The 19,894-nt window shown below is 42.8% G+C and overlaps 1 protein-coding gene across 1 annotated transcript in view; it reads left to right on the plus strand.

Moving 5' to 3' along the window:
* adamtsl7 (ADAMTS-like 7) overlaps positions 1 to 19,894 on the plus strand; it is a 324,601-nt gene that overhangs the window by 264,581 nt on the left and 40,126 nt on the right. The window contains exons 7-8 of the mRNA XM_039758226.1: positions 3,351 to 3,555; positions 18,320 to 18,493. Of these exons, the coding sequence (XP_039614160.1) occupies positions 3,351 to 3,555; positions 18,320 to 18,493 (379 nt within the window). The remainder of the gene's footprint in view (positions 1 to 3,350; positions 3,556 to 18,319; positions 18,494 to 19,894) is intronic.

Here is a 19,894-nt window from a genome sequence, read left to right on the forward strand (position 1 = left end):
AAAGTATAATAATGATACAAATAATAATAATAATAATAATGCTAATATCGTATATACTATCAAAATGTGTTGTTTGTGTGGTATATCTTGAAGTACGGTGAAATACACAATCCAACACCACAGTCGGTTCAATGGTAGCGTGATTCCTTGCAAATTATCTTTCCAGACTCAGCAGCTTTTGAACAGCACACTGCACATGTGCGATTGACATGAGTGTCACGTTCGGATTCATCAGAGTCACTTTCGATTTCACTGTCCGTTTCCGTTTCACTGCCTGTAGACAGATTCACTTTGTCATCACTTCTCATATCTCTGTCAGGAGCGTGCAACCACGGGGGCTGCTGAAAAACGTTTTTTTTTACGAGATGCCATTATGAAGCTAGGAGAAGCCGTGTCTGCACCGATGCCCAGGTAACGCCCAGGCCCACGCCCATATATCGTTTCCTGAGTAACTCTTGGCACTAACTCTGTTGGCACTTTTACAGCCCAGGTAACACTTGAGTCTAACGCTAAGGAGGTTAAAGGAATGTCAGATGAAAGAACCTCCTAGCTGATGATTCTAGGGCTCCTTCATCTGAGATGACCTTTCCATAGTCATTAGAACACGTTAGAAGAGAACCGGCCATTCAGCCCAACAAAGCTCGCCAGTCCTCTCCACTTATTTCTTCCAAGAAAACATCAAGTCGAGTTTTGAAAGTCCCTAAAGTCTTACTGTCTACCACACTACTTGGTCGCTTATTCCAAGTGTCTATCGTTCTTTGTGTTAAGAAAAACATCCTAACGTTTGTGTGAAATTTACCCTGAACAAGTTTCCAACTGTGTCCCCGTGTTCTTGATGATCTCATTTTAAAAATAACAGTCTCGATCCACTGGACTAATTCATAATTTAAAAAATTTCAGTCAGGTCTCCTCTTAATCTTCTTTAGATTGAACTGTAAAGGCTCCGCTCTTTTAATCTTTCCTCATAACTCATCCCCTGTAGCCCCTCAGTCAGCCGTGTTGCTCTTCTCTGGACCTTTTTTTGTGCTGTTATGTCCTTTTTGTAGCCTGGAGACCAAAACTGCACCCAGTACTCCAGATGAGGCCTCACCAGTGTGTTATGAAGCTTGAGTAGAACCTCCTGTGACTTGTACTCCACACATCAAGGCGCTATATAACCTGACATTATGTTAGCCTTCTTAATAGCTTCTGAACACTGTCTGGAAGTCGATAGTGTCGAGTCCAAAATGACTCCTAAGTCCTTCTCGTTGAACTAATTTTAAAGTCCCAGTCTCGATCAACTGGATTAATTCACTTCACTTCCAGTCAACAGTTCATACCGTTGCACCACCGAAGCGGTCGTAGCAAATGCGTGTCAGTGTCGCACCCAAACGCGGGTTCTTTTTCTGCAGTTATATTCTAGAATAGAAGCGCACTTGTTCTGTTATATTTGTACCTTTTGTGAAAGTGTTTCTTTGCTCTTTGGAATTCAGGCTTCACACATTATACACTTCATGTCTACATTTTGTCAATTATTACTAAAACATGAAAAATGTTTCTGTTTTAACGATGTGTTTACATAGATCGTTGTAGACAAGGAACACACATGAAAGTGTTCCCAATAACAATATAGTATTTATAAAAGGTGTCATTTTGCTTGACTTCTCACTCTATACAGCTCTAAGCAACTGACAGGCAGGTAAACAGACTTGAGCTCAGAAAACTGTGTGGGGTGGGGGATGTGATAGCAGACTGCTTGCTGCTTATCAACACATTTAAAGGACAAAAGACGCTGACGGAGAGGTGAGAAGGCAATTTAAGGTGGGACAGATCTACGAGTTTTTTCGTAGGCTGTGGTAATTCTAGTGTTAATGGCTTCTGAACACTGTCTGGAAGTCAATAGCTTAGAGATAGCTTAGACTCCTAAATCCTTCTCATAAGATGTACTCTCGATTTTCCGATCGCCCGTTGTGTATTCAAACCTTACATTTTTACTTCCTATGTGTAATACTTTACATTTACTGACATAAAATTTCATCTGCCACAAATCTGCACAAGCCTGTCTGCTATCTAAGTCCTTCTGTGATGATATAACAGATTCCAAATGATCTGCTAATCCACCTATCTTGGTATCATCTGCAAATTTAACCAGCTTGTTACTTACTGTATATTCCTACCTAAATCACTTTTATATATTAAAAATAGCAGTGGCCCCAGCACTGCCTCCTGCTGGTCACCACTATTAACGTCACCCAATTCTGATGAGGTTCCCCACACCATCACCCTCTGCTTCCTGTGTCTGAGCCAATTCTGCCCCCATCTACACAAATCACCCTGAACTCCCAACAACAGGCAAACAACTTGGCGGTACAGCAGTAGGCATCAAGTGCCACATAAGGATACCAAGAAGAGAAACAGAACAGGGGAGGGTTAGTAAGTTTATAAATATTATATTACTTACTAGCCATCGCCTAAGGCTCCACCTGCATACTAGTGAAACAGGACAAACTTTAAAAATCAATAAACAAAACGGTATCGCTAGCTAAGCGGAAGGCAAGGTAGGCTCCAAAATGTGGCCAGAGCTATGCCAAATCCCCAGTCCTGACGTCACGCTTCCTCCTCCCGTTGGCCCGCACTCTCAGATTAGCGTGAATATATCGCTCCTGTAAGCAAACTATGATACTTAGTGTGATGAGTGAGTTTGCAAAATCAACTGGAATGTTCAAGCAAGAAAAAAACCTGATCTAAATCTATTAATTGTTCTCTCGTTCTCTAGCTAAGAGGATGTAGATTACGCTCCGAGGCTGGGGCGTGAGTGAGTAGGGCCCCGCCCCCTTCCCACGGTCTGTTACGTCTCTCTCTCGGATTTACACAAATAAATCGGTACAGCAAGCGAACTATGATACTTAGCGTGTTGAGCGAGGTCACAGAGTCAACCGGAATGTTCAAGCTAATTCTAGAAAATAACCCGATCTAAGTAGTTCTCTTGTGAAAAGCGGACAGACAGACAGACATTGGATTTTATATAGAGAGAGAGATATTGTAGTACTAATGACTAACAAACAGAGATGCAGTATGCACAGCTCATCAGCAGCTCTAGTCAGGGTATGCTAGACTAAAGCTATGAGTCTTCGGGCAGAATTTGAAAGCTTTTGTGACTGAAGGGGCACCTCTTAAAAATATGCAAACTCCACACAGACATCAGCCGGGTGCTAAACTCATACCCAGGACACCAGTCCATCACAAGTCACACCCAGCTGGAAAGATTTTTAAATTTGAAATGTTATGTTTGTGGTGCTACACGATGGTATTCTCTTTGAGAAGTTACTAAATAATAACATAAAGAATCCATATTTGTTTTGTCTTTTTAGCTGGGATGTGGGTGAGTGGTCTGAATGCAGTAAAACATGCGGCCCGGGATTCCAGCATCGGCAGGTCATTTGCAGACAAGTCTACGGCAATCAAACCCACGCCGTCTATGCCGCGCACTGTCAACATTTGGAGAAACCAGAAACTGTCAGCACATGCCAGCTGAAAATCTGCAGTGAATGGCAAATCCGGACTGACTGGACCCCTGTATGTATTTCCCAACATGTTTTTTTTTTTTGTAATAAAATGTAGTAATTAACATAACCATAATCTAGATCTAGCACTTCAAAATTGCCAATTGGCTGCATTGGCTTTCTGCAGGTACTCACGCTTTCCTCTCACATTTCAAAAGTTTCATTAGACGACCATGAGTTGGTCTTGTATTGGGACAAGAGTTGGTTCCTGATGCTGCCATTTTAGTTCCCCACCCATGTGATCCTGTAAAAGGCCATCCATCCATCTATGCATTCATCCATCTGTAGCGGTCCGGTGCCGCTAAGATTCAAACCGTCAAAGAGACGGAGATTTTTTTTTAGTGGAGATTCCAGGGACCCACCCAGCCTTGGCCCGACCCTCACACACTCACAGAGCCAAAAAGCCACTGGAAATTAAACAGCAAATAAAGAATGTATTAACAATAATAAATGAAAACAACGATCCCACCCCAGTTCAACTTACGCCGATTATACATTAAATACAACAAACCACAAACAAAAATCCATGAAAAAATGGCAACAGATGTAATGTAAACATGAAGGTAAATAGTCCAGAGATCCACACGTTGAAGGTTTATGTAAAGATAATTCCTGAAATGGTGAAAACGGGTGGACAGGTTTAGGAGCGCTCCTTTCTTCACAGGATGGTCATAAATCCCCATACAGTCCTCATGTAACGGGCAGACAATCCAGACCCCGACCAAGAAACGATCCAGGACAAAAATGAGAATGCACAGGTATCAGACAAGAACTTCAGATACCCCTTTTCTTGGTCTCACTAGCCTCCTTAAACCCAACAGCCCCTGCACCCTCAGCAGAAGACCATTCAGAGCCACTGCAGGGACTGCTGGGAGTTGCAGTTTCAAGCCCCAGTAGCACACGTCCTTCCATCCATTCATTCATTTACCAAACCTGCTTATCCAGTGCAGGGTCGCAGAGAAGCTAGAGCCTGTCCCAGCATGCATCGAGTGCAGAACAGGAACTGTCCCTGAATGGGACGCCACTGTGAAGCCACAGAGATTTATTGCAAGAGATACCCCAAGTGGGCCAAGGCGTGTCTGTAAATCTGTGGGAAACTGCATAATGCAATCATATCAACTTGGACCAGAATGTCGCTAACACAGTGGTTCACAACCTGTGGGGAGGGCCCCTAGGGGGGTGCAAAGTAACAAAAACGGGGGCACGTGTACATGTGAACAAAAGAAAACGAGAATCGAAAATATGAAAAATACATCTATTGAAACCAAAACAAATGAACTTAAACTACATTCTGATACTAGAAAAATAAATATAGAGTGAGATAAAAGTGATGTAGGTATAATAGATAGATAGATAGATAGATAGATAGATAGATAGATAGATAGATAGATAGATAGACAGGCACTATATAATAGATAGATAGATAGATAGATAGATAGATAGATAGATAGATAGATAGATAGACAGGCACTATATAATAGATAGATAGATAGATAGATAGATAGATAGATAGATAGATAGATAGATAGATAGATAGACAGGCACTATATAATAGATAGATAGATAGATAGATAGATAGATAGATAGATAGGAAGGCACTATATAATAGATAGATAGATAGATAGATAGATAGATAGATAGATAGATAGATAGATAGATAGATAGATAGATAGATAGATAGATAGATAGATAGATAGATAGACTTTATTAATCCCAAGGGTAAATTCACATTCTCCAGCAACAGCATACTGATAAAAAAACAATATTAAATTAAAGAGTTATAACAATGCAGGTATAACAGACAATAACTTTGTATAATGTTAACGTTTATCCCCCGGGTGGAATTGAAGAGTCGCATAGTGTGGGGTCTCCTCAGTCTGTCAGTGGAGCAGGATGGTGACAGCAGTCTGTCTGTCGCTGAAGCTGCTCCTCTGTCTGGAGATGATCCTGTTCAGTGGATGCAGTTTATTCTCCATGATTGACAGTTATTTATTATTATTGCATCTATGATATATCATTAGGCAGCACGGTGGCGCAGTGGGTAGCGCTGCTGCATCGCAGTAAGAAGACCAGGTGTTCACTTCCCGGGTCCTCCCTGCGTGGAGTTTGCATGTTCTCCCCATGTCTGTGTGGGTTTCCTCCCACAGTCCAAAGACATCCAGATTAGGTGCATTGGCAATTCTAAATTGTCCCTAGTGTGTGCTTGGTGTGTGTGTGTGTGTGTGTGTGCCCTGCGGTGGACTGGCGCCCTACCCGGTGTTTGTTTCATGCCTTGCGCCATGTGTTGGCTGGGATTGGCTCCGGCAGACCCCCATGACCCTGTAGCTAGGATATAGCGGGTTGGATAATGGATGGACGGATATATCGTTAATTAAAAATTTAAAAATTGGTACTAATGGGCTCCTTTCAAAAAAACATTAGGGGGAAAACTGTTATGAAAACTCGGGTCTCAAATACTTAAAGGTTGAGAAACGCTGCTCTAACATCTTGATTAATCCATGCCATTGAGCAAATGGATTCCCTACAAAGTGTTAGCATAGCAGTCTTAAGAATTTGATCTGAGAGTTGCTTTTCTGTTCTTCTGTTTTCCCCTCTGCTCCTTCTCAGTTGTGTTTTGTCCTTCGGGATGCTCTCCTCACTCTGACTTCTCTGGGTAAGGCTCTAGGAGTTCTTTCTGTATGTCACTGCTGTAACCACAAAGCTCTTTTTCGGGTCAGGTGGGACCCTCACCTGACAGGGGAGCCACCTGCTATCAGTTCTCTCTCTAGGACCACAACAGGGCTGCCCTGCAGAACTACAATTCCTATGCAGCCCTGTGGATGTCCAAACGGGAGCAACACCAGAGGGCGGCTGCCACCCTCCATACTTAGGGGGGAACACGTGGCCCCGTGAGGCAGACTCCCTCTGACCGTCTGTTATACTGGCTTCTGTTGAAGCAGGCAGACATGGCAGGGGGACCCTCAGCCCCAGAGAAGACACTCGGGGTCTCCGGACAGGCAGCAGAATCAAGATTGATTTATTGTATGATCCACATACAGACTCACTTAAGATGGCAAAATGAGCGCCCAGCCATAGGCACCTTTTACTTTTATTACAATTCTTATCATTTCAGCCATTATTCTTCCTCATCTGACTTCTAGCATTCCATTGCTCTAGACCTGCCTCTTAATTAATTCCACCAGTAATTCTTAGATGAGAGGGTCTGTTTGATAAGGTGTGGTGGGCTGGCGCCCTACCTGGGGTTTGTCTCCTGCCTTGCGCCCTGTGCTGGCTGGGACTGGCTCCAGCAGACCCCCGTGATCCTGTAGTTAGGATATAGCGGGGTGAATAATGGATGGCTGGATGGATGTTTGATAAGGGCTATTCTCTCCCCCTACTCTCTCAGTGCTTGCTACCATAATTTACACCCAAAGAGTTCACATTCCCCCTCTAAGCGAGTGGCCCGTCCTTACGGCTCTCTAGCATGTCTGACCTCTGGATTATGAACTATTGGTGGATTCAGGCTTATACAAAAATAATAAAAATACATGTAGCATAAGCTTTTTTTAATTCTAACTCTAATATCTTAATGCTTAGTGAAATATTATATCTAGTTGTCTCATGTGCATACAATACTTTACTAATATGTGCAATTTACCAATTTTAAGAATACATTTTTCTGTATTTTCTGACTGGGAAAGAGAACAGTAACCAACCCGGCTGGGTCTTCCATCCATCCATGGTGGCCTTCCCGCCAGGAAATGTAAGCACTAACCATCTTAAGTTGGAACGCCTATTCACCCCTGCTGTCAGTGTCCCATGCTGGTGACAAAAACAGTGACACTATCTGGGATTCCTTAAAGCCATGTGTGCAAGGCTGGAATCCTGCTATTAGGAGTTTACAGAGTGTGGAAGACAGGGGGCACCCTCGAGTCCTAAACCCAAGAGATAACTGACACACACACACACACAGTCATGGGTTCAAATAATGGATTTTTTTTCTTTTAAACTAGTGGGCTCCGCCGCCTGCTCATTTCGCTCGCCCACTCCTTGGCTTGGTTTACCGGATATACAATTTAAATTGTAAAGATTGTTATTTTCATGCGAATTGTTTCACATGCATTATTTTCACTTTTACTTCAGTTAAAACAATATTTAAATTGAACTTTTCTTCAAGATCGCACTGAATTTTGGTTCCGTGTTTGAACTTACATCGTGACAACGCAACGTATACCTGCCTGTGAGTCTATTTAGTTTCTTTATCTCTAATAAATTACCCGACTTTTCGAATGTTTGTCCCTGCTGTTTCTTCTTTGCTTGGTCGTTGACGTGTCTAGAACGTATAAAATTATTGTCCTGATAAAATCCATAAGAGCTGAGAGTGCAGGAAGTCTGTCTAACAAAAACATTTACACAACTGAGAGGTTAGATGGCCGTGGTCTTGTTCGAAAATGACTGTAAGTATGGCACGACTTGAAAGAATCTCATGCTAAAAGTCTCCATCTTGTGGGACTTCATTCCAAAAAGTCTTTCAAAAAGTCACGTCTCGTCCCAATATTTTTTATTATAATAGAGAGATACCTTCTTAAGACTACAGAACCACAACGGACAGTAAAATCTTCCTTTTCTCTCTTCTTCTCAGATTCCTCTTTGTTGTCCTCTGCGTCCCGACTCCAACCTGCCTCAATGAGGTCAAGCAGCTCAGTTTATTGTGGACCCGGGAGTATTTCCTGCGCCAGCCTAATAGAAGTACTTCCGGGTCAATTGGAAGCTCTCAAAATTGAGGAGCGTAACACCCTTCAGCACCCATAGACCCCAGCAGGGCTGCCTCACTGCACTACAGTTCCCAGCATTCCCTGCTGGTATCTGAATGAGTCCCGAAAACCCAGGGATGCTGCCATCTAGTGGGTTGGGGGAAGCAAATAGTTTTGAAAATGGTGTCTCCTCCAATCACTCTGTTATACTGCTCTCCCGTCTGGTTAATGAGCCGCCACACAACCAGCTCACCTAAACATAAAGAAAGGTGAAAGCCTCAATAAGGATGATCTCCCAGGTCACCAAAACATTTTGTCAGAAATTTTTCTTCTTCCTTCAGCTGCTCCTGTTATGGGTTGCCACAGTGGATCATCTTCTTCCATATCTTTCTGTCCTCTTCATTTTGTTCTGTTATACCCATCACTTTCATGTCCTCTCTCACCACATCCATAAACCTTCTCTTAGGCCTTCCTCTTTTCCTATTGCCTGGCAGCTCTTTCCTTAGAGCTCTTCTCCCAGTATACCCAACATCTCTCCTCTGCACATGTCCAAACCAACGCAATCTCGCCTCTCTGACCTGTCTCCCAACTTGAGCTGACCCTCTACTGTCCTCATTTCTAATCCTATCCATCCTCATCATGTCCAATGCAAATCTTAACATCTTTAACTCTGCCACCTCCTGCTCTGTCTCCTGTGCCACCGTCTCCAACCCATATAACATAGCTGTTCTCCTGTAGACCTTCCCTTTCACTCTTGCTGATACCCATCTGTCTTGACACTCTTCTCCACCCACTCCACCCTGTCTGCACTCTCTTCTTCACTTCTCTTCCACAATCCCCATTACTCTGTACTGTTGATCCCAAGTATTTAAACTCATCCACCTCCACCAACTCTACTCCCTTCATCCTGACCACTCCACTGACCTTGCTCTCATTTACACACACGTATTCTGTCTTGGTGGTCCTACTGACCTTCATTCCTCTCTTCCTCATATCTCCACCTCTCCAAGGTCTCCTCGACTTGCTCCCTACTATCACTACAGATCACAATGTCATCAGCAAACATCACAGTCCACGGGGACTCCTGTCTAATCTTATCTGTCAACCTGTCCATCACCATTGCAAATAAGAAAGGACTCAGAGCCGATCTCTGATGTAATCCCACCTCTGTCACTCCTACCGCAGACCTCACCACAGTCACACTTGCCTCGTACATATCCTGTACAACTCTTCCATACTTCTCTGCCACTCCCGACTTCCTCATACAATACCACAGCTCCTCTCGAGGTCCCTGTCATGTGCTTTCTCCAGGTCCACAAAGACACAATGCAGCTCCTTCTGGCCTTCTCTCTACTTCTCCATCAACATCCTCAGAGCAAACATCACAGTTGTGGTGCTCTTTCTTGGCATGAAGCCGTACTGCTGCTCACTAATCATCACCTCACTTTCTAAAACTCTCTAAAACCAAAGCATTTTGTTAGTGTTGTTAGAAAAAACAGAAAACCAACAGTTTTAGAAATGCCTGCTGTTGCAGAATGAGAACAGCAACAAGCCATGGAATTAAATAACAAGTTTAATTAACTACAAGAATCTCCTTCTAATTAGGAAGCTGGTTAGAGTGAAATTGGTTGGAGTTTGAAGCCCCAATTTAGCTGGTCATCTGTTGGCTCCTTTCACGTCTCATTTCTGTTTGGCTGCCATTTAATGAAGGGAGAGGTTAGGACCAGGCACTGATACATTGCATTGCCGCACCCACCACATGGCAAACCAACTCAGGATCCCAGCTTAGGACCCGAGTGCAGGCATGCAACGGATGATCCCTCAGCACCACACTATTTCAAGTGGAATGGAACCAATGTGAGGTTCTTTATGGTGGGCGGAGTGCCAATTCTGCCACCAATCCCCAGATTTTTCCCAGCAGGTTGAAGGGCCTCACTGTAGGGCTGGATGGAGAATAACGTCATAGATAGATAGATAGATAGATAGATAGATAGATAGATAGATAGATATGAAAGGCACTATATAATAGATAGATAGATAGATAGATAGATAGATAGATAGATAGATAGATAGATAGATAGATAGATAGAAAGACACTATATAATAGATAGATAGATAGATAGATAGATAGATAGATAGATAGATAGATAGATAGATAGATATTTTATTTTTTTATTTTTAAAATGACCTTTATTATGAACAATAACAAAAAATACAGTCATAAGACAAACAATCCCAATATTCAGGATATTAACAAAAAAGTCTGTATCACACAACCACCACTGCTCCCCCTTTACACTCCTCCTACTCCGCTCATAAATATAATCAAAAAGTTGGTAATTCATTATAACACAAAGACCACCATTACTCCCCCTTTACACTCCTCCCACTCTGCATATTAATAGATTATTTTAATATTAAAAATTAAACTTTACTTCGTGCAACAACAAAAAAAAAAAAAAAATTGAACACAGCAGTAGTATGCAGTTAATAAATATGTTGCATTACTCCACTACTATTGCCCCGTGCACACTTCTTACTCCACACATAAAGTACAGAATTTCCATATTAAATAAGTAATTCATAATTTGTTCATTAACCCACTATTCCCTTATACATGCCTCCTGATTCACACATAAATAATAAATAATTGTCCATAATAAACACACAATTCATAATCAGTTTACTCCACCATCACTCCCCCTGTACTCGTCTCCTACTCCGTACATCGCTCTCCATTATACACACAGCATTGTATTCCCCAGGAGTCTCCTATTCTGAGCTTTCAATCATCCAGTATTTAAATATTTTGAAGGACATTTAAAGAAGTCACCACCCAGTCACCAGCTTGCCCTTCTCAACAGAACACAAAGCCCCCCCAAGCCCCCATAAATCACAGAAGGTCTGCATGTCTCCAATGAGTTGATGGTAAGTGAACTCCAGCTTCAACCGGCACTTCACCAGCACTTTAAACATCAGGAGCACATCAGTGGTCTTTGAGTTTTTTTCTCTGTTCCTCCTGGTTTTGAGGATTGACAGTTTTGCTTGGCCCAGTAGATAATTTCCCAGCACACACTTGTTTCTCTGTCTCTGAGTATACTTAATACCAAAAATAAATCCAACAGTTGACAATGACAGTCCTATTCTATCCAAAAGTATCTTGAGAAATATAAAAAATGGTTCGAGCCGTTTGCAGTTAACAAAAGATGAAAACAGTCTCGCTGTTGACAAACGGACAACAATCTGATGTTCCTGGTGAAATAACCGATAAAAAGGAGTTGGTGGCGAGAGCCCCATGAAGAATCCTCCATTGCAGGTCGCCAATTCTTTTTTGCAGTGGTTGTTTATAAAAGTTCTCCACGCTGGAGTTTCATTCACTCCAACATGCAGTTCTTGTCTCCAGCGTGTGTCTGGCAAGTCTCTAAGAAATTTGTAAAAGTCACCTTAACACACACCTGGTAGAGCTCATTTTTTCCCATCGTGTCAAACTGCTTGTCTATTAAGTTGCCAACTTTCAGAATGGAGCCTGGCGGTCAGTGCAGTCTGTGACGTTGGGTTTGACTTGGATGACGAGTTCTGTGATATCTGAGTTGAAGATCGGATTGTCCGGAGAGCGCTCTGGCACAGTGACCCTGCGCCTAAGTTCACCAAGGCCTCCTTAAACTGGCACAGAAAGTGGTGTACAAGACGTTCAGACCTCACGCCCAGGACCGATGTGAGGTGTGCTGCGTGTGCCATGTGCTAGTGTGGTTATTTAAAAGATGGCCAATCTTCGTGATTCCACTTTTAATAAGGATTGAGGTGAAGTGACAAGAGAAAAGCAGAGGAGATTTCAACACATTATTCCTAATCAGAGGTTCCTCTAAAAAACAATGAAGATTGCCAAAAACAAAACGAGATCTCATAAGTTTACTATGCCAAGTAAGCAACATTGACTGATAGAATTTTGGCAAAACTGATAAAGTTAGTTTGGAGACGTCTAAGAGGAGTAGCTGTTTGTCAAATTTTAACTCGCTCACTTTGTGTAAAATTACAAACGCCAGGTCTCTCCAAGGCAGGCCGTCTGGACCATAGAACAGCCTCTGCAGCGTCTGGAGCCTGAAGGCCTCGATTTTACTTCTGACGTCAATCAGTCCCTGCCCTCCTTCTGCCACTGGTAGGTGCAGCACACCTCTCTGGACCCAGTGTAGACTGTCCCAAAAAAAGTCAAGGATGATCGTCTGTACGGATTTGATCAGAGCTATTGGTGGATCAGCACACCTGAGCTTGTGCCAAAACATGGAGGCAATCAAGTTATTCAGGATTAACACCCTGCCTCTACATGAAATGTCCCTCAGAAGCCACTTCCAACGGTTCAGCCTTGCTTGGATCAGATCTGTCCACCCCACCCAATTTTCTACAGCAGTGCCATCTGTGCCTAAATACACCCCCAGGTACTTAAACACGTTTCTATTCCATTGGAGGGTCTCAGGAAGAGCTGGAGGAGACGCGAGTCCCCAGTCACCCAGCAAGAAAGCATTGCTCTTGAGCCAATTGACTTTCGCTGTCGTCAGTTCTTGAAAAACGTCTAAGCAGTTGACTAAAGTGTTTACCTCAGATGTAGAAGACACAAAGACAGTAATATCATCTGCGTAGGCAACGACCTTAAAACAAGCAGTGGGGCAAACTGGGATGCTGAGACCAGAAAGACGACGCCTGAGCTGCTCTAGGAGGGGCTCAATTGACAGAGAGTAGAGCATCCCTGAGAGTGGGCAGCCCTGGCGAATACCCCTGGTGACAGAGAAAGGGGCTGTTGTGGCACCGTTAATCTTCAGAACGCCATATATATTTGAGTAAAGCATTCCAATGTATTTGGAGAAGGAGGACCCAAACCCAAAAGCTTGTAGGACTCTGAACAGATATTGGTGATCCACTCTGTCAAAAGCTTTTCTTGATCCAATGAGATCATTCCTGCCTTTAAACCGAGAAGCTTTGAAGTCGTAATCAGGTCTCGCACCAGAAATATATTGTCAAAGATGGAGCGGTCTGGCACACAGTAGGTCTGATCTGACCTGATGACACACCCCATTACTCTACGCAGGCGAGTAGCCAGAGCCCTGGACAGAATCTTATAATCCGTACATAAAAGGCTAACAGGACGCCAGTTCTTGAGGTCGGACAAATCTCCTTTTTTTGGGAGCAGAGCAATAACAGCCCGCCGACAGGATAATGGCAGTTCATTGTTCATTATGCTCTCTCCGAAGACTGCCAATAAATCCGCACCTAATAAATTCCAGAATGTCTTAAAAAACTCGACCGTCAGGCCGTCTATGCCAGGTGACTTTCCTGTATTTAGTTCGCTGAGGGCCGTAGTCAAGTCCTGTAAGCTGAGGGTTGTATCCAGAAGCTCTTTTTCCGTTTTGGGGATTTGTGGCAGGTTGTCTAGGAGGCTCCTGGTCTCAGAAGAATCTTCTGTTGTTTCGCACAGAACAGCTTTTATAAAAATCATGAGCAATAGCTCTGATGGCCTCAGGCTCCTCGATGATCGCCCATCCTCATTTTTCAGAGCGTGAATCACTTTACTCTGTGATCTTTTCTTTTCAAGTCCAAAAAATTGAGAAGGAGAATCCATTTCGACCAACTCCTGAATTCTTGAGCGACAAGAGCACCATGCACCTGTCTGTCCACTAAGTCCATGAGATCTTGTTTTTTTGTTTTAGATTTTCAAAGACGCCATCGTTAAAAGAGCTGTCTAAAGACGAAGAAAGCTCTAAGATGTCCTCCTCCAACTCTGCCATTGCCTTCCTCATATTCTGAGTTGCATTCTGCGTGTATTGCTGACACAGCACTTTGATCTGAGTTTTTGAACAGTCCCACCACTGCCGCAGAGATGAAAAGGAACTTGTCGTCAACCTCCACCTCTTCCAGAAGAATTCAAAAACTTCAATGAAACGGAGATCTTTCAGTAGGCTGTTGTTGAAGTGCCAGTATGACGGAAAGGAAGATCGAAATGGAAGTGAAACTTTGAGAAGGACAAGACTGTGATCAGAAAAGCCAGAAGGATGAATGGAGCAGTTCGCTATAAGATTGCTGTGGTGATTCAAGCAATACACTCTATCTAGTCTCGCCATGGAGATCGAGCCCCCCGAACCCTTCACCCACGTGTACTGGCGAATTCCTGGGTGTAATGCCCTCCAGACATCAAAAAGGTCGGCCTTGCTGAGGACTGACTTTAAGTGAGCCGCGGAGCTGGGGTGAGGCTCCAGGCCATTTCTATCTAAGGAGGCGTCATCTGTGCAGTTAAAATCTCCCCCCACAAAAACAAGATCTTCATCTTTGCACTGCACAAGTAAGTCATGGAGCAAAGAGAAAACAGCAAACGCTCCCTTCCTTCATTGGGTGCATAAACATTTATGAAGACCCACGTTGTGCCCCCTAAGCAGGCTTCCACTTTCAGCAGTCTGCCTTTAACTACCTCTGTCACGCTAGTCGAGTCGGGTGAGAAAGAAGTAGAAAACAGAATGGCGACCCCGGCACTAACACTCGACCCGTGGCTCAAAAACATCTGTCCCTGCCAGCCTCTGTGCCAGTCTGCCTGGTTAGCAGGGTCTGTGTGAGTTTCTTGTAAAAAAATAACACTAAGCTCCTTATTAAGTAGATAATCAAACACCGCGACCGCTTGTTGTCATGTCGACTTCCATTGATGTTAATTGTGCCAAAATTACACAAAGGCATGAAAAGCAAAAAGAAAAGCAGTCACTAAACACAACTTTAAAAAAGACATGGAAGGACGTGTCCAGCAGTACATCATACTGGCTTGGGATTTAAGGATCTTTTCACCCTGCTCATCACATTTTTCAGCCGCACAGCTTCAGTTCTCTTAAGGCCTAAAGCTGTAGCCTGGCGTAGGACCCCCTTAGCTGAGCTCAAAAACAGTTGGAGATCGGGAAATGGTGACTCACATTCACACCCCTCTTGCCCTCAATAAATTTTACAAAACGGATTATGTTGTCGTTACTGTAGCCACCACGGAAGCTCAGCTGAGGTGACAGATTGGACCTCACTGATGTCCCCGAGCCACCGCCTTCATCCTGACTCACAATACCGACGTCTGCAGGCACCTCAGGCTCATCTTGAACATTCTCTGAGTCGTCAGCTGCGGAGACTGAGCTCTCAACTTTATTGTGTTTAAGTGCAACACTGCTACATGCGGACCCGTCTTTCCTTTTTCTTGTCACAGGCTTTACCCACTCTGTCTCATCCTCCATTTCTAGAACAGCATTCGCTGTTGTCTGCTGGGGTGCTCATCTTATTGATCGCACCCTCAGCCCTAACATTCTCCTCAACCTCTCGTATCTGTTGTACAGCTTCTGTTTCAATGAGCTCGGCGCTGGGCAGAGCCCCATCATCATGAACGGAAGCCACACTCACAGGCTGCTCAGCACCATCACTCGTATGTGCAGAATGAACAGTAACACCGTCCGTAGGCAGTGATCCGGCCTCAGCCGCAGCGTCCTTCTCTGGGGCGCTCTCACCACTCTGCACGACTTTAGTTGCGGGCGGACTCAGCCGCATCCGCCGGCTCAGCTGCACGTTCAGGTGCCAGTTGCGCCATCATAGCAGGTAAAGAACTGCCCTGATCCTGCACACTCTGACCAGGGCCCTCCATTAAGTCCTCCTCCACATCAGAAAAACTGACGGAAGACTCACTGCCTTCATCGTCAAATAATATCGAGTAGTCCTCGCGCTACTTTTAGAAACACCAGGTACTGCGGAGTCTGTAGTTTCCTCAGAACGCTTACACTGGCTAGCCTTGTGCCCCACTTGACCGCACTTAAAACATTTCATGGACTCGGATGATATAAAAACCACATAATCAAATCCATCTACTCTGAATTTGAGAGCCACATCAAGTTCACCTTGTAAATCGTTTAAAATCATGTGAACTTGTCTCCTGAAAGAAACGACATGTTTTAAGTCGGGTGATCGACAGCCCAAGGGAATCATTGAAACTTTTGATATGATCTGCCCATATCTTTCAAGTTCTTTGATGAGAATATCATTCTTTAGAAACGGAGGAACATTTGAAATAATCACTCTCCGTGCAGGAGTAGAAAGAGGTAAAACTGAAATTAAGGTACCGTTAATAATCACACCATTCTGAACAAGAGTATGCACCAAACTCTCATCATTTAGAAACAGGACAACACTTTTATTCATCCGAGACGCTGAACGTACATTTTTACAGCCGATTAACTTGCCGACTTCCACTACACACGCCTCAACAGAGACCATCGGATCAACCAACAACTTCACGCCATGCCGGCGTGTTAAGTTTTCAAAATTGCGCGGCATCAAGCCAGGCGGTGTTTGTCTCGCGGGCCATTGCGGCCACGCCGCAAATACAATACTGGAGTCAATAAGAAAAACAATATGTAGACAGCAAAATAACCCCTACACATTAGAGAAAAACAAAAAATATAAAGATTAGGAAAAAAAAAGAATAAGAAATACTCACGAGCCCACCCGGCACGCCACCACCTCCTCCACCTCCCACCAGCAACCCACAGACACGCCCACGAAAGACCTACGCAATCAAATCACAGACCGACAGCGAAACAGCATAGAGAGATAGATAGATAGATAGATAGATAGATAGATAGATAGATAGATAGATAGATAGATAGATAGGCACTATATAATAGATAGATAGATAGATAGATAGATAGATAGATAGATAGATAGATAGATAGATAGATAGATATATAATAGATATATAGATTGATAGATAGATAGATAGATAGATAGATAGATAGATAGATAGATAGATAGATAGATAGATAGATAGAGATAGATATATAGATAGATAGATAGATAGATAGATAGATAGATAGATAGATAGATAGATAGATAGATAGATAGATAGATAGATAGATAGAAAGGCACTATATAATAGATAGATAGATAGATAGATAGATAGATAGATAGATAGATAGATAGATAGATAGATAGATAGATAGAAAGACACTATATAATAGATAGATAGATAGATAGATAGATAGATAGATAGATAGATAGATAGATAGATAGATAGATAGATAGGCACTATATAATAGATAGATAGGCAATATATAATAGATAGATAGATAGATAGATAGATAGATAGATAGATAGATAGATAGATAGATAGATAGATAGATAGATAGATAGATAGGCACTATATAATAGATAGATAGATAGATAGATAGATAGATAGATAGAAAGGCACTATATGATAGATAGATAGATAGATAGATAGATAGATAGATAGATAGATAGATAGATAGATAGATAGATAGATGAAAGGCACTATATGATAGATAGATAGATAGATAGATAGATAGATAGATAGATAGATAGATAGATAGATAGATAGATAGATAGATAGATAGATACTTTATTAATCCCAAGAAGAAATTCACAGGGCCTTGCTCTTTGGCCCAATGGAGTAGAGTCATTTCTGGTGTTTACGGGATTTGAATTGGCATCCTTCTGATTACCAGCACAGATCCCTACCTCAGAGCCACCTACCTCTGCCCATCTAATGAAGAAAAGAATCAATTCAGAGGACAGAATCCTTAAAAACAGGATTATTAAAATGAATGTGAAAGGAGTTCATTAGCAGTGAAAACTGCTCACTGATTGGAAAAGGGTTAGAATGAAAATCTGCAGCTGCTGCGGCCCACCAGGCCCGGAGTTCAACACCTCTGGGTTAAGGGAATGGGACCAACCCCATGTATGCTGACCTTTATAAAAGAAAAATAAAAAAAATAAGCCCCTGCAGTGCATACCTCTGCTCATTCTTAAAATCAAATTATACAATGTTAGGAAACAGAGTTTCTAATGGAATTTATGTATTCCAATAAATATTTATATATATTTTATGTGTATTTTATTATATAGTATATCTGAATTTGTCTAGAACTTTCTAAAATTCTTAAATTGAATTGTTTTGGTATTCCCAACACTGTCATTTCACGCTCTTTTGCAGAAGAAAGTGGTGCATCTTTCTGTTTTGTTCTGCAGTGTTCAGTTCCCTGTGGAGTGGGACAAAGAACCCGAGACATCAAATGTGTGGACAATCTAGGTGACGTTGTCCATGATGAGGAGTGCAACATGAAGCTGAAGCCGGAGGACTCGGAGAACTGCGATGCCGGACCCTGTGCCAGGAGCTGGTTCATGACCGAATGGAGTGACAGGGTAGGCAGCTACAATTGGGGTGACGTTTATGTTATCTGAATGAGAGTCAGTCCCATCAGCGCATTAAATAGCAACCATGTTGTTTCTGGTTTTTGTTCATTTGGCATAAAATTGTATAAAATGAAATAATGAATCGTCTCTTTAATGTATTCTATATTTTATGACAGCTTTTGTTGTACAAATTCTCTTTAAGTACTCTTAAATTACAGCCTGAATCAGCGTTGGAGTGAGCCAATATGTACAGTACATCCTTTATTATAGCGCTGGATAAGCAGCTGGGTGTGATGATGATGGACAGGATTAGAAATGAGGACATTAGAGGGTCATCTCAAGTTGGACGGTTGGGAGACAAAGTCAGAGAGGTGAGATTGCGTTGGTTTAGACATGTGCAGAGGAAAGATGTTGGGTATATTGGGAGAAGGATGATGAGGATAAAGCTGCCAGGGAAGAGGAGAAGAGGAAGGCCTAAGAGAAGGTTTATGGATGTGGTGAGAGAGGACATGCAGGTGATGAGTGTGACAGAACAAGATGACAAGGACATGTACGAGGGAAGTGTGACAGTGGTGAGTTCTGCAGTAGAAGTGACGGAGGTGGGATTACATCAGGAATCGGCTCTGAGCCCTTTCTCATTTACAATGGTGATGGACAGGCTGACAGACGAGATTAGACAGGAGTCCCCATGGACTACGATGTTTGCTGATGACATTGTGATCTGTAGCCAGAGTAGGGAGCAGGTTGAGGGGACCCTGGAGAGGTGGAGATCTGCTCTAGAGAGGAGATGAATGAAGGTCAGTAGGACCATCATGACAGAATACATGTGTGTAAATGACATCCGCTCAGAAAGACTTAATATACATTATATAAATGATTTGGATAGGAATATAAATCAAGAATCCTTTGAGTCATCACAGAGGGACTTGGACAGCATACAGACTTTTATGTCAGTAAATGTAAAGGCATGTAAAGGTACACATAGGAAGTAAAACTGTTAGGTATGAATACAGAATGTGCTGTCGGAAATTTATGAGAAGGATTTAGGAGTCGTGGTGGACTCGACACAAACAACTGCCAGACAGAAGCCATTAAGAAGGCTATCAGGTTATATAGCGCCTTGATGTGTGCAGTACAAGTCACAGGAGGTTCTGCTCAAGCTTTATAACACACTGGTGAGGCCTCATCTGGAGTACTGGGTGCAGTTTTGGTCTCCAGGCTACAAAAAGGACACAGCAGCACAAGAGAAGGTCTGGAGAAGAGCAACTAGGCTGATTCATGGGCTACAGGGGATGAGTTATGGGAAAGATTAAAAGAGCGGAGCCTATAAAGGAGATTAAGAGGAGACCTGATTGAAGTGTTTAAAATGATGAAGGGAATTAGTCCAGTGTATCGAGACTGGGACTTTAA

Source organism: Polypterus senegalus, chromosome 7 (genome assembly GCF_016835505.1).
Source record: "Polypterus senegalus isolate Bchr_013 chromosome 7, ASM1683550v1, whole genome shotgun sequence".
Classification (NCBI taxonomy): Eukaryota; Metazoa; Chordata; class Cladistia; order Polypteriformes; family Polypteridae; genus Polypterus; species Polypterus senegalus.